The sequence below is a fragment of the Hydra vulgaris genome, chromosome 07, assembly GCF_038396675.1.
Source record: "Hydra vulgaris chromosome 07, alternate assembly HydraT2T_AEP".
Classification (NCBI taxonomy): Eukaryota; Metazoa; Cnidaria; class Hydrozoa; order Anthoathecata; family Hydridae; genus Hydra; species Hydra vulgaris.
In genome coordinates this window covers 4,702,501-4,716,239 of record NC_088926.1, presented here as the reverse complement: position 1 = coordinate 4,716,239, position 13,739 = coordinate 4,702,501, and the positions used below count along the sequence as shown (strand labels likewise).

General features: G+C 27.9%; 1 protein-coding gene across 1 annotated transcript in view; it reads left to right on the top strand.

The window, feature by feature from the left end:
- Positions 1 to 3,272: 3,272 nt before the first annotated feature.
- LOC136082254 (PX domain-containing protein kinase-like protein) overlaps positions 3,273 to 13,739 on the top strand; it is a 75,567-nt gene continuing 65,100 nt past the window's right edge. The window contains exon 1 of the mRNA XM_065800854.1: positions 3,273 to 3,415. Within this exon, the coding sequence (XP_065656926.1) occupies positions 3,317 to 3,415 (99 nt within the window). The 5' untranslated portion in view covers positions 3,273 to 3,316. The remainder of the gene's footprint in view (positions 3,416 to 13,739) is intronic.

Below are 13,739 nucleotides of genomic sequence, written 5' to 3'. Positions count from 1 at the left end.
AATATTATAATAATACAAAAAATAAATAATTACTGCTCAGCCTCTGTGCCAGCCTCTCATTTGTGTTACACAAACATTTAAGTAGTAAACTTTTAGATATTTTTATTTGTTTAAACATACTTTAGTTTTTAAGTTTTAATTAAGTCTTAAATATACCTAAACTACTTATGTCTTAAATATTTATCAATAATTAAGTTCTGCTTTCACTAGATTTGACCCCCCCCCCCCCCCCAAAAAAAAAAAAAAAAAAAAAAAAACCTTTTGCATACTTCGATTTTCTAACTAGCCAATACTTTTCTTCTATAATATTTCCAGTTTAGTATAAACTGTATACTTAAATTTTCTAAAAGTACGTTACAAGTAATCGTAAAAACGTCATTATATATTACGTCAAAGTTGAAAAATTTAGAAAAATAAGGTTCATCAGAGTAGTAATGAAATTTCAATACATAATTTTAGTTTAAAGTTTCAGTTTTTTAAACAATTTAACTCTTTTTTTTAATTTTTAAAAAGTTGTAAAGAACTTTGAACTGTATTTAAATAAATACAAATCAAATCAAATTTTTTTTTGTCTTTCAAGAAATTTATTTAATTGATTGAAAAAACTATTTCATTCAACATTTAGGGGGGGGGGGGGAATGTCCAAGTCAATGAGTAATTAAAAGAATACTTAAATAAAAAAACCAACTAAAGATAAAAATTAAAAAAAAATTCTAGTTATAACAACTAAAAAATGCGTTGAGTCGTTGAGAAGATCTGATTGAAGAGTTGATGCAATTTTTTGAACAATAAAACTCAATGTCTTTTACATATCGAGTATTTCAAGATTATTGGGACAGTCAATAAACATGAAATAAAAAAATTTGTAATAACGAGCATTTGTTACAAAACTGCGGAAAGAATTTAGGCCGATTGCAATTGTCAAATTGTACAATCAACCTCATTTAAAACCTGGGCAAGATGACTTTTTATGCAATTTCTGACCCCAACTTTAATAAAATATAAAAATTACCAACTAATCTAACTAAGGAAACATAAAATAAACACGCGTCGAAAAAAAAAATTCTTAAAAAAGTTACACTCAAAGGACACCATTCGTTATGAATAACCGAAAGCAAAGTATTTTTTTTGAAGCGATAAAGTAAACTTAAGCGTATAAAATGGCATTATTAGTATTTAAAAAAACTTTTTGACGTTTTAAAATACAAAGTGTAATTATAGTTTTGTATTCACCCATTTTTAAGTTTTTTTTTTAAGCCAGTATAATTTTTAATGAAGTTTGAAATCTTATAACAAATTTTGATTTGATTTAAACAATACTTTTTAAAAACTATTGTTTCCTTCACATCCACTAGATTTAGTTTCTAGGAATGGGGAAAATCTACGGAGTATTTTTGTTACCAACTTCTAATATCAGTAACTCTTCTTAAAAACCTGAATTGGTACAAGTATAATTATACAATGTTTAAAGTTTAAAAAACGCCTAAAAGTTATCTCAAGCACGAAAAATAAGCAACAATAACAAAAAAAAGTTTTCTCCCCCGTGAATGTTGGTAAATGCCTATAAAATGAAAAAATTCGATAACATACTGAACGGATTCGTGTTTAAAATTATATTTATAGTAAAAATGTGAAGTTTGGAAAATTAGGTAACTTACAAAATGAGGTAGTTTTTAATGTTGCGTGCATGATCCTAATTGAGCAAAAATTCAGTAATGTGCTAAACTAAAGTATGTTCATGTTTATGTGAAATAAGAATGTTTTGCAAAAAGACGCTGATTGGAGCCGCGATTTTAAGTTTGGAGTCTCATTTTCAAACTTGCGTCATGGCAAAATTCCTAAAAGTGTCATTTCTAAAAAACATAAAAAAATTCTGCCTTCGGGCCTATGGTACTACACGTGATTTGTAGCGTCTGATAAGACACTGTTTCAACTGTGTTAAACATAATATTGTTAACTGGAAAGTTATTATTGCAAAACCTTTAATGTGAATCTAATTAAATGTTTTCAGTTTTTTCGAGTTTAATAGCATTAAGCGACTGGCTCGCAAGCTTTAATGTTTAGCTTGTTATCAATAATCATGATTACTCATGGCGATTAATCGTGTTTTAAATATGATTACCGTGCACAATTTGTTAATACTTTGTATTTGCAGGTGAATCGACCAAAACTGATGGAAAAGCGACTTTCAGGCTGAAAGTTATTTATTAATCAGTTTTGATCATGGTCTGGAAGTTTCAACATAGGATGGTACCATTAAAAACGACAAAGATTCTCTTTTGTTTTATTAAAGTCTTGTAAAGTAAAAGTGTTCTCTTCTCGCTTAGTCTCTATATTCTTTATTCTCATTATTTAGTGAAAAGTTTTTTCTTGTATAATCTTAAAATAGAGAGAAGATGTATACTTTTTATTAGTAACTTTACTATTTGTAAATGGATGAATAAGTTTTGAATAAATTTAATAAACTTCCAAAATCAAACCAAATCATATGTTATTTAGTTTGATTTGGATCATCTTTGTATAGTATGGTTAATCTATGCACGTGATATAATCATGCATAATTGCACACACACACACACATACGCACACGCGCACACACACAGGCACACACATACACACACGCACACACACTTCCCGATCACTCTCTCAGACGAGACACCCCCTGTCTAAGACAAAATTTTATAAGTGTATTTACTAATTTATATATATATATATATATATATATATATATATATATATATTATATATATATGTATATAATATATATATATATATATATATATATATATATATATATATATTATATATATATATATATATATAATATATAATATATATATATATATAATATATATATAATTATTATATATATATTATAATAATACATATAATATATATATATAATATATATATAATTATTATATATATATTTTATAATAATACATATAATATATATATATATATATATATATATATATATATATATATATATATATATATATATATATATATGTATATATATATGTATTTATATATGTATTTATATATATATAATATATATATATATATATATATATATATATATATATATATATATATAATATATATATATATATGTATATATATATATATAATAAATATATATATATAATATATGCATATATTATATAATATATAGTATATAAATAATATATATATATATATATATATATATATATATATATATATATATATATATATATATATATATATATTCAAATTGTCTAATTTTTAGAGATAACAGTTAGAAATTTAATTTTAAAGTTCACAAAATAAAATGTCTAATATACTAGAGAAAAAAGGAAAAGGAAAGCTTGATGATACTATTCCTTTAAAATGTTTGATTGAAAGTTTTGTAAATGTTGATGATCATACAGTAAGTTTTTGTTTTTAAAATAAATTTTTCAAAAAATTTGAACATCACAATTTGATTAACATTTTTTCCTATTTTTTTAATACAATATTTCCCATTTTTAAAACTTTTTTTTTAAGCAAAAAATTTCAAATTTTTATATTTTAATAACTAAGTTCTTTTAAAAATTTTAGTAAGTAACCAAAATTTATATTTAAATCTTTTTTTTTTTGTGCATAAGTTTTATAGTTCTGTAATAATTCCTCATAAAAGTTTCTAGTTCTATAGGTCCTAACTTATATACTTTTATTGTGTTGATTCACCATCATCATTCATCTTTTTTGTGAGCTTGAAAAAAATTCGATACTGATTTGTCTTTTGTCACTGCTTGCACAATAAATATAAAGACTATATTGGTTCTAACTAAAATGTTGGTATTAAAATTATATGGGATAAAATTATATAGGTTTCTGAAATAGATATGATTTCCAAGTGGCAGAGAAACAAAATTAAGTAGTTTTGAAGTTAGAAATGGCGTATGTCAAGATGGTATACTTTCACCGCTTCTTTTTAAGTTTTATATACATAGCTTAATTTTTAAAATTACAAACTTGCAGAATGGACATAATATAGGTGGTATCTTTTTAAATGTGCTTTTAATGATTCTAACTACACCTCCCTGGTTTTCTCCTCCAAAATTACTTAGCATTATGAATGAGGATTCTTCTTTAATGTCTTGAAAAGAAAATGCCAAGAATGCAGTATGCATAATATTTATTCCAAAATGAATATCAAAAATTGCATTGAACTTATTTTCATAATAGAGCTTAGTGGTTGTAAAATAGCTTTTGTTGAGTTGTTTAAACCTTTGTTTTATAATTTTAAATAAGTTATTGTAAGATCTTGATATAAGCAAGGAAGTATAAAGTCTATACCCACAAATGTTATAATCAGACAGTTTTATTTATGTTCCATCAAATTAAAGTTTAAGTTGTTTAAATTATATTGCATTTATTTTTATAGTGCTACTCTGTGGCAAAATTATAACGTTAAAATAACAAAATGCCTTCAGTATTGTTGTAACAAATATGCTAAAAAATTTTTTGGTTCAATATCTCTCATTCTTTTAAAGCATAGATTACCATCTTTTCAGACAATTATGTTAAACTGCAGGCATGCTTGATGGTGTGTACCAAAGTAAATTACTACATTCATGCAATTAATATGGTTTGGGTCTAATACATTTAATCAAACACAAATACAAAGAGGTTATTTCTAAATTCCCAAATAAAAGTATAAATATATATAATTATTTTCGTGCTGGTACATCAACTGACAAATAGGTAGAACATACAAGGAGTGTACAAACATCGATTGAAAAATAGGTAGTACATGCAATAAGTGATGCTACATTGAATAACAAATAGGTAGAACATGCAAAGAGCAGGGGCACACAGAGGGTAGGGGACCCAGGTTGGTTTCCCCCGGGCATCATGTTTATGGGGCATCATCAAATAACAAAAAAAAAATTATCATTATGGGAAATAAAAAATTGAAAACATCCAATAAAGAAATAAAAAATGTTTACTTTGTTACCTTCATCCATCAGGTTACAGAAACATTTCAAGCTCTGAAGCAGCATTATAGATTTTTTTTCTTTATTCTTGTCTACGCCTGACATCAATTCAGACTTAACAAACAGTCAAGAATCTAAAGTTAAAAATCTCGTACTTTTTTATCCAAATCTTAGTGAAGAACTCTTATCTAGATTTTAGTGAAGACAAGTTTATTGATGAGTTCCGCCACTTTTTGTCTGTTTAACACTATCTACTGACATATGATCGACTCTTAGATCTTCTTAATAGCATTTATGTGAAGGGATTTGAAGCAAATTTCCCCCAGATATGCAGTCTTCATAACTTTCTTACTTTGCCAGTATCTGTGTCTGAAAGCAAGAGCTCTTTTAGCAAGTTAGCTCTTGTCAAGAACTCTATAAGCGCTCCCATGGGACAGGATTGTCTTAACAACTGTTTTATCCATTCAATTGAAACAGAATTTCTATTACAACTTTGGCACCGAAGTCGAAGCCAAAATCAACTTCGCTTTTTAGTAAACGTTGTAATCCAAATTTGAATGAATATTCCCCGGTCCTTAATCATCATCATCATCACCATCATCATCTCTTTTGGCAAATACTACATCATATAAATACTAAACTTTATATAAATATGAAAGGATATTGTATGCCAGCATCTAAATAAATAGCGAATATATATGTTTATATCCATAATATGTATGCTTAAAGCGCATCTCAGAAGCTTTTATACTTTCTGGACTAAAAGTTTGGAAGCTTTTATTCCTACTCTTCAATTTTAATTTAAACCTCATTCTACTTGAGCAGTTGCTTTATTAATCATTTATTTCATCTTTTTTACAATAACGTCTCTCTTGAGAACAAATGTCCTTTTATTATTCTAAGAAGCCAATGTAAAAAGGTCCTGTCTGATGTTAAGCTCTGTTATTCTCAGTTTACTAAATACTGTATCTTATATCAGATGTTAGGTTCTACAATATCATTATATAATATTTAACAGGGATGCGGAGTCCTAAAAAGGACTCAGGATTTGAAAGTCACAAAAAGATTACTTTATCCTTGTTTTTGGTATCCAGGAGCTCTAAAAATATAAATAAGTTTATGAACTATTAATAGGAAAAAATCTAAGACTTTTAGGTTAAAAGAACAATCATTTTTTAAGCCGGAGTCCTTAGGTATAATGGCAGCAAGGACTCCGGGACTCCAGGACTCCGGGCTTAAAAACAATAAGTTTCAAGTCATTAAATCTCATTAGTTTTTTTATTACAGCAGATAATAAATCAACAAACATGTTTAGAGCTTCTGGACACTACAGATTTGGAAAAAGTAGAGATAAAAAGCCGGAGTCCTTTTGGGACTCCGCATCCCTGATATTTAATTTTAAAAAGTGCTAAATTAATTTATTTACTGCAAAAAAATATTCCAATAATGTTAGTATTCCTATATTGATGAATAACAACCCTCTTACTCTCAGACAAAGTCTACAAGCACATTGTAAAATAATGCGGCCATGGTGTAGTAGTAGAGTGCTTGCATCATAAGCGAGAGGTACCCACCACGTCCCTGGTAGCACTGCGCTCAACTTGTTTTTTCTGCGCAACAGCCTTTGTTGGCAAGGTTCGTGATTCGGAGTTATATAGTTGAGAGAGGTTATAACCACAATTAAGTAGCCTCCTCGTCTTTAGTGGCATTTTAGGGAGGTGAATTAATATTAAAAAGTATATATATATATAATAAATTAGACCTGCTTTATCTGCCAAACTTGAGCCACTCTCCCATTGTTGTAAGGTTACATTTCTTTCTTTTTTCTACAAATACAATCATGGTCAATGCTCAAACAAGCTATTATCTCTATTACGATAAACCAAAACACATTCTTGCTTGTTTCTTGTTCAACAAGTTGCATCTATTTACTGTATCTGTCCCTTCATGCTATAAAAACTTTTAATAATCCAGTTTTTTTCCTTGCAAATCAAAAAAACCTTATAACTATTAGCCATCTTCATGTTTTTCTATTATATACAACCTACAACTTTTCCAGCCTTCAGTTAACCATTTCCTAGTATTTTTACTTATTCTCTATTTTAAAGTAACTCATAACTTAATAGTGGTTGCTTGCAATCTTGTTTTAAGTAAGTTAGAGTTTGAAAATATATAAATATATGCCAGTATTTAATAAATAGTAAATATAAGCATAAAATTATAATATATAAAGTATTATAAATTTTTTTCTGGCCCTGACTATCAACCCCTGCTAAATCTTAGTTTAGCTGGGGCTGGGTTTGAAAAAAGTCTCATTTTTAGCCGGGGCCCCAGTCACTTACTACCAACTCTGACTCCAATTGTTGAAATTTTCAGAGTATGACTCCGACTCCAAACCAAAATTTTTAAAAAATTCTTTGAATTCTTTAAAAAATATTATGCGATAATTTAAAAATTTTTTTTCTTTGACAAATGTATAAAAAATTCTTTGAAGATTAAATATTTTGTATACGCACATGCAATACCAAGAAGTTTTACTATTGGAGTCAGAGTCAGATTTTGTTTAGTGACTCCTACTCCGCTAAAAGTATCCTGATTCTAAATCTATGGCTCTGACTCCACAGCCCTAGTAAAACCTAATATATTTTCACTATATCTTATCAAATCCAAAAAAAGTAATAGTGTTTTCGGTTTTAAGATGTTATTAGCAGAACTTGTTTTTGACAAATATCAGTATAATTTTGAAATTTATATATCTTATATTTATAGCACTAGTATAAGTTATGTTTTTAAATTAAATTAAATATAAGTTGGGCTTTTAAAGCGTTTACTAATTGATTGTGTTATTTTTATTCGGTTATAAAAGTTTGGTTCGTTTTATAAAAAAAGTTAAATTCTTCTACATAAAATTTAACGACAAAAAGAAAAACCCAAACATAACATTTATAACTCAAGTTAAAAAAACGTTTTTGTATTGATGTCATTTATTAACTACAAAAGCGCATTAATCAGACTAGTATTTTTTTTTTAAATCATAGAGCCGGAAATTATCTTCCAAAAAAAAAAATGGTGTTAAAAATTATAAAGTTTTTCGCTAATATCTCTAAAAAAATAAATAATTTGTTCTGAAAAGTTTGATTAACACGAAACTTATTTTTCAAGGATTCTTATGACATGAACACAACTTGTCTCGGCACTAAGGGATCACTTTAACTGTCAAAAATAAATAAAAACAACCTTTTTTTTAACATTTTGGCTTAAACAAAATTTTCGCATACTACTCATAAACTAGTTTCTAATTTCTAATTTATGTTCAGTCCATGATCAATTCAAAAGATTAATGATAAAGAAAAAACTTTTGTTTAAAAAAAACTGAAATGTAAAATAAAGTTATATGTAATGCGAACATTTAAAAGTAGCTTGAATTAAATTTGTTAAATTTTTTTTTTACTTAAACAGTTTGGAAATTTTAGCAGTAAAAAAAAATTGTATAACGGAGTATTGTAAAATTAAAAAAAAAAATGTAATTAAATTTAATAAAATAAATTATAATATTTTATTATTATTTATTATTATTAAAATAGTTTTTATTATTAATAAAATAAAATAATATTTAATTATTTAATAAATTTAATTTAGGTTTAATAAAATAAATTAAAATAATCTTATTTAAAAAACAGCAAATAGAAAAAAGTTTATTTATCTATCTGTTTTTTTGTCTAATAAAAAAATATTCCACAAATGTTTTCTACAACAATTAATTACAGCTTAATGTTTTCCGCATAAACTGTTCTGAAAGACTGTTTAAATAAACTAATTAAAAAAAGTTTTTGCCTAACATAAATTGCAAAGCGCATACGTGAAATCGTGAATATGAACGTAAAATTCAAATATTATTTTTAAACATCTTTGCTTCTAACAAGGCTGCAAGCAACCAGTAATTAAAGTTGGAAATTACTGGAAGAGAAAAGATGAAGATTGTAGAGCAAGATAATGATTGGCGGATGACTTAAAGGATTGCAAATTATATGAATCAGGAAAGCAAGATGAAGGAAGAGAATTCCAAAGACCTGATGTTCCAGGAAAAAAACTAGACGAATAAGCGTTTTTGGAGCACTTAGGAACAGTCACAGAAAAAGGATGACACTTAATTGTATGACGAGTAACACAATAATGAATTTTAGTAGATGGCACAAGAAACGCTAGCTCTTTAGAGCAGTGCCCATTATAGTATTTGTAGAAAAGAGAAAGAGAAGCAACATTACAACGATGTGATAGTGGTTGAAGGTTGGCTGCAAGAGCAGGTCCAACTATGTTTACAATGCGTTTTTGCACCTTGTCTAAAAGAGAAAGGGCATCATTACAAGATCCGCCCCAGATATGGCAACAGTTTTCCATACTAGGCCGGATTTGAGATTTATAGAGATAGAGAATAGAATCCTAAGTAAGAAAGTGTCAAGCTCGATAAAGAGATACAACCTTAGCAGATGCTAATTTTGCAACAGATTTGATATTTGGTTTCCAAAAAAGATCAGAAGTAAGAGTTAATCCTAGAAGATGAAGAGTAGATGACTCATCAAGTACATCATTTTTCTAAATATAGGAAGATCTAAATTATTGCAATAACAATTGGCTGAAAAAAATAGAGTTTTATCTGTATCGAAGTTCACCAGCCACTGTGAGCCCCATGCTGTAGCAAAAGTGAGATCCTTTTCAAGCTCAAATGTTGGCTTCTTATCACGACAAGAATAAATGGTAGTATCATCAGCAAACAATGCCACCATAGCTGTGAGAATATCTGGAAGATTGTTCATGTAAATTAAAAAGAGTATAGGGCCAAGGATAGAACCTTGAGGAACCCCTGAAGTTACAGAATAAGAAGAAGAGTGTTGTCCATCGAGAACAACTTTTATGCTACGATTGGAAAGGAAGGATTCAATGATCTTAAAGATGTTGCCAGATACACCATAAGAAGAAAGCTTATGGAGAAGACCAGCATGCCAAACTTTATCAAAAGCTTTTGAAATGTCGAGAGCGATGGCCTTAACCTCTTCACCTTCATCTAATGCATGATAAAACCTGTCAGTTATTACTGTTAGCAAATCAGCTGTAGAACGAGAAGTTCGAAATCCAAATTGATCCAAAGTAAGTTATTAGATTCAAGATGAGAATTTAAGTGTTTGTTAGTTAAAGATTCAAAAACCTTGCTTATGATAGGAAGAAGACTAATGGGGCAGTAGTTAGATGAATCAGATCGCTCTCCAGAATTTTTGAAAATAGGGATAACAGATGCCGCTTTCCAGCAGGCTGGAAAACAAGACTCTGATAAGCACTTGTTGAATAGTTTTGAGAGTATAGACGACAGCTCCGGAGAACACTTCTGCAAGACAATAACAGTTATGTTGTCCGGGCCACAAGCTGTAGAAGAGTCTAAGCAAGAAGTCACTTTAGATACAGAAGCTGGAGTGATACGAATGTTAAGCAATGGATCAACCTGTTTGTTGGCAATATCAGGTAGAACGCAACTAGTGGAGTCAAGAGCTGATATTGATGAAAAGTTTTTAGCAAACAATTCGGCTTTGTCTTTAGGTGAGGTGACAAAGTCAGAACCATACAAGAGAGGTGGAATTAAAGGTTTGCCCTTATTATTAATATTATTGATTAATATTTTTGCCCTTATTATTAATATTATTGAAGATTCTCCAGAAGTCACGAGAGCCAAATTTTTGAGATAAGATATGAGATTTCATGACCTGAGAATAGTGGGCTTTAGCGTCAGACAAAACCTTTTTACAATGGTTTCTAGCAGTAATAAACAGATGTCTGTTTTATGGAGAATTGTTTTACTGTTAGATATGGAAGTAACGGTTTCGATTGACAATCGCAGCCGCATAGTGTGAGGAAAACCATTAAGGAGAGTGAGGCTTGACCTGGAATTGTCGAGAGGGAACAAAAGATTCTATGCCTGTCTGAATCCACGAAGTTATGTAAAAAACATATTTGCTGACAGAAAGACGAAAGATTTCTACCCAAGGGCCATCACGAAGAAAATCACGGAAAGAATTCCAGTCAGCTTTACTGTAGTTGTAAGAAGTACAATAATAGGGGGATTCAGGTGATGAATAAGAATGAGATATCAAAACTGTAATAATAGGGGGATTCAGGTGATGAATAAGAATAGAGAGATCAAACTGTGATCAGAAGAAACTGACAAACTGAGCATTGACTAGGATCTGAAACAAGGCGTAAGTCGAGTAGAGAAGGTAAATGATTCGGGTTGTCTGGAAAGTGAGTTGTAAAGTTTACTATTTGAGTTAGGGATTGAGAAAGGCAAAAGTTGTGAGCTTTAATGCCTGCAGAATCACTGACACTAGAGCCAAGCCATTCAGTGTGGTGAGTATTAAAGTCACCGACAACAACATTATTAGCTGATGGATAAAGAAAGAGGGTTTGGTCAATATGATCAGAAATAACATCAGAAAGAGTGCAGTCTTGAGATGAAGGAGAGCGATATAGAACAAAGAGAAAAGCGATATAGTGAAATGGTGCTAAACGAAAGCACATCATCTGTGGATTCAAACCTGACTATTGGAGTCTTTACGAATTAAAGGAAGTTAACCATCAACACTAAGATTGCAAGATGAGACTGCTGAACTCAAACTTGTCTCTCAAAGAGCAAGTAGGTCCTGAGATAAGACTCAGCAGAAGAAAAGTTACTTCGAAGACCACGAATATTAGTGAATGATAGGTTTAGAGAACTTGGTGATGGTGATGGTTTTTTGTGTTTTATAGTTTTTGATACTTTATTCATTTTTAAATTTGTTGAAGAGCTTGACTCAAAACATAGATAGTACTCAGAACACTGTTTAAAAGCCCAAGCAATTACCACATTACTATTTATAAACCCTAAGCCATAACAAAGGGCTCCAAATGTGGCCTCGGCAATGCACACCAAAAGTACAAATAGGGACACCATCCATTCGCAACATGTCACTGTTAAAACTTTGATATTTTTTAGCTGTTGATGGAATCAACCTCTCTGAGAGCTACCACAGAGTTCGGGAAACCTTACTACCAGCCGCCCTCAGAACCATAAAACTGAGTTTTAGAGCTGTACCCTCATTAGGAGATAATAAAATGAGTTTTGCCTAGTCATAAAAACACAAGCAAAATCCATGCATTGGGTCAAAAAGATCCAGCATTCAACATCCTAAACTGGGAACAATGTATTAAAAATACATATGTGCCAGCTTAATAGATGAAGAAGTGGTGCGAGGCTGGTCCACAGATATGCTGGTCAAATAGCGTAAAGCTGGTCAAATATCAACAGATATGCTGGTCAAATAGGGTAAGGCTGGTCAAATAGCGTAAGGCTTCTTAACAAGGCCTATAATATATCTGTTTTGGTCAGGAAGGCATGTGATTGCACAACTTTATATAATCATGCTAATAATACTTAATTTTGACGAATTGATTGCAGCTTTTTACATATCAAAAATGCGCTAAATAAAAATGATTTTTAAATTATGCATTAAAGTAAATAACATCAAAGTCTATTTATCTTTACAAATGTTTTTATATTAGCAAAATTTTTTGAAATAAATTACAAAGTACTGATAATCATTTTTGTTTTGAGTTTTAATAAAAGTTGTATATAATTTTTTTTATGTTGTATAATTATAATGTTATATAAATTATATAAGTATGCATTATTTATAATAAACAATAATTTAAAATAAAAATAAACTTGTTTTGATTTTAGACAACGATAATTTTATGTTTAAATGTTTAAAAAATGTATTTTTTATCAAAGCATAAAATGGTTTTAAAAAGAGTTAAATTATCTTTTTTTTTTCAAATATGTAAGTATTTATTAAAAATAACAAAATATTATTTTAATTTTAATTAAATGTGTGTGTTATTTAAACAATCATTCAAACAATCAAAGTTGTTACTTTATTTATAAGGGTTTCCATAATATTATAAAAACACTTGCAATTATTTAAAAATCAATTTTTTTTACTAAACACAGTGTTTAGAAAAAAAAACTTGATTTAAATAATTTTAGTGTTTCCGTTTTTTAGGTTTTATTTTTGTTGTTTATATGTGTTTATTTTTTGGGTTTTAGTTAATTTCTTTTTATTTTCTCTTAGATTTAGTCTAGATACGCTTTTTTAGCGCATTTTTTAAGTTCAAATTTTCAAAACAGCTGTGGTCAAATTGCCGAAACAAAGTATTATTTTCGCTGTCATATAAAAAGACTTGCAATAGCATGGCTTCCTGACCAAGACTGATATATATATATATATACATATATATATATATATATATATATATATATATATATATATATATATATATATATATATATATATATATATATATATATATATATATATTCATATATATATATATATATATATATATATATATCTATATATCTATATATCTATATATCTATATATCTATATATCTATATATATATATATATATATATATATATATATATATATATATATATATATATATATATATATATATATATATATATATATATATATATATATATATCTATATATATATATATATATATATATCTATATATATATATATATATATATATATATATATATATATATATATATATATATATATATATATATATATATATATATATATATATATATATATATATATATATATATATATATATCTATATATATATATATATATATATATATATATATATATATATATATATATATATATATG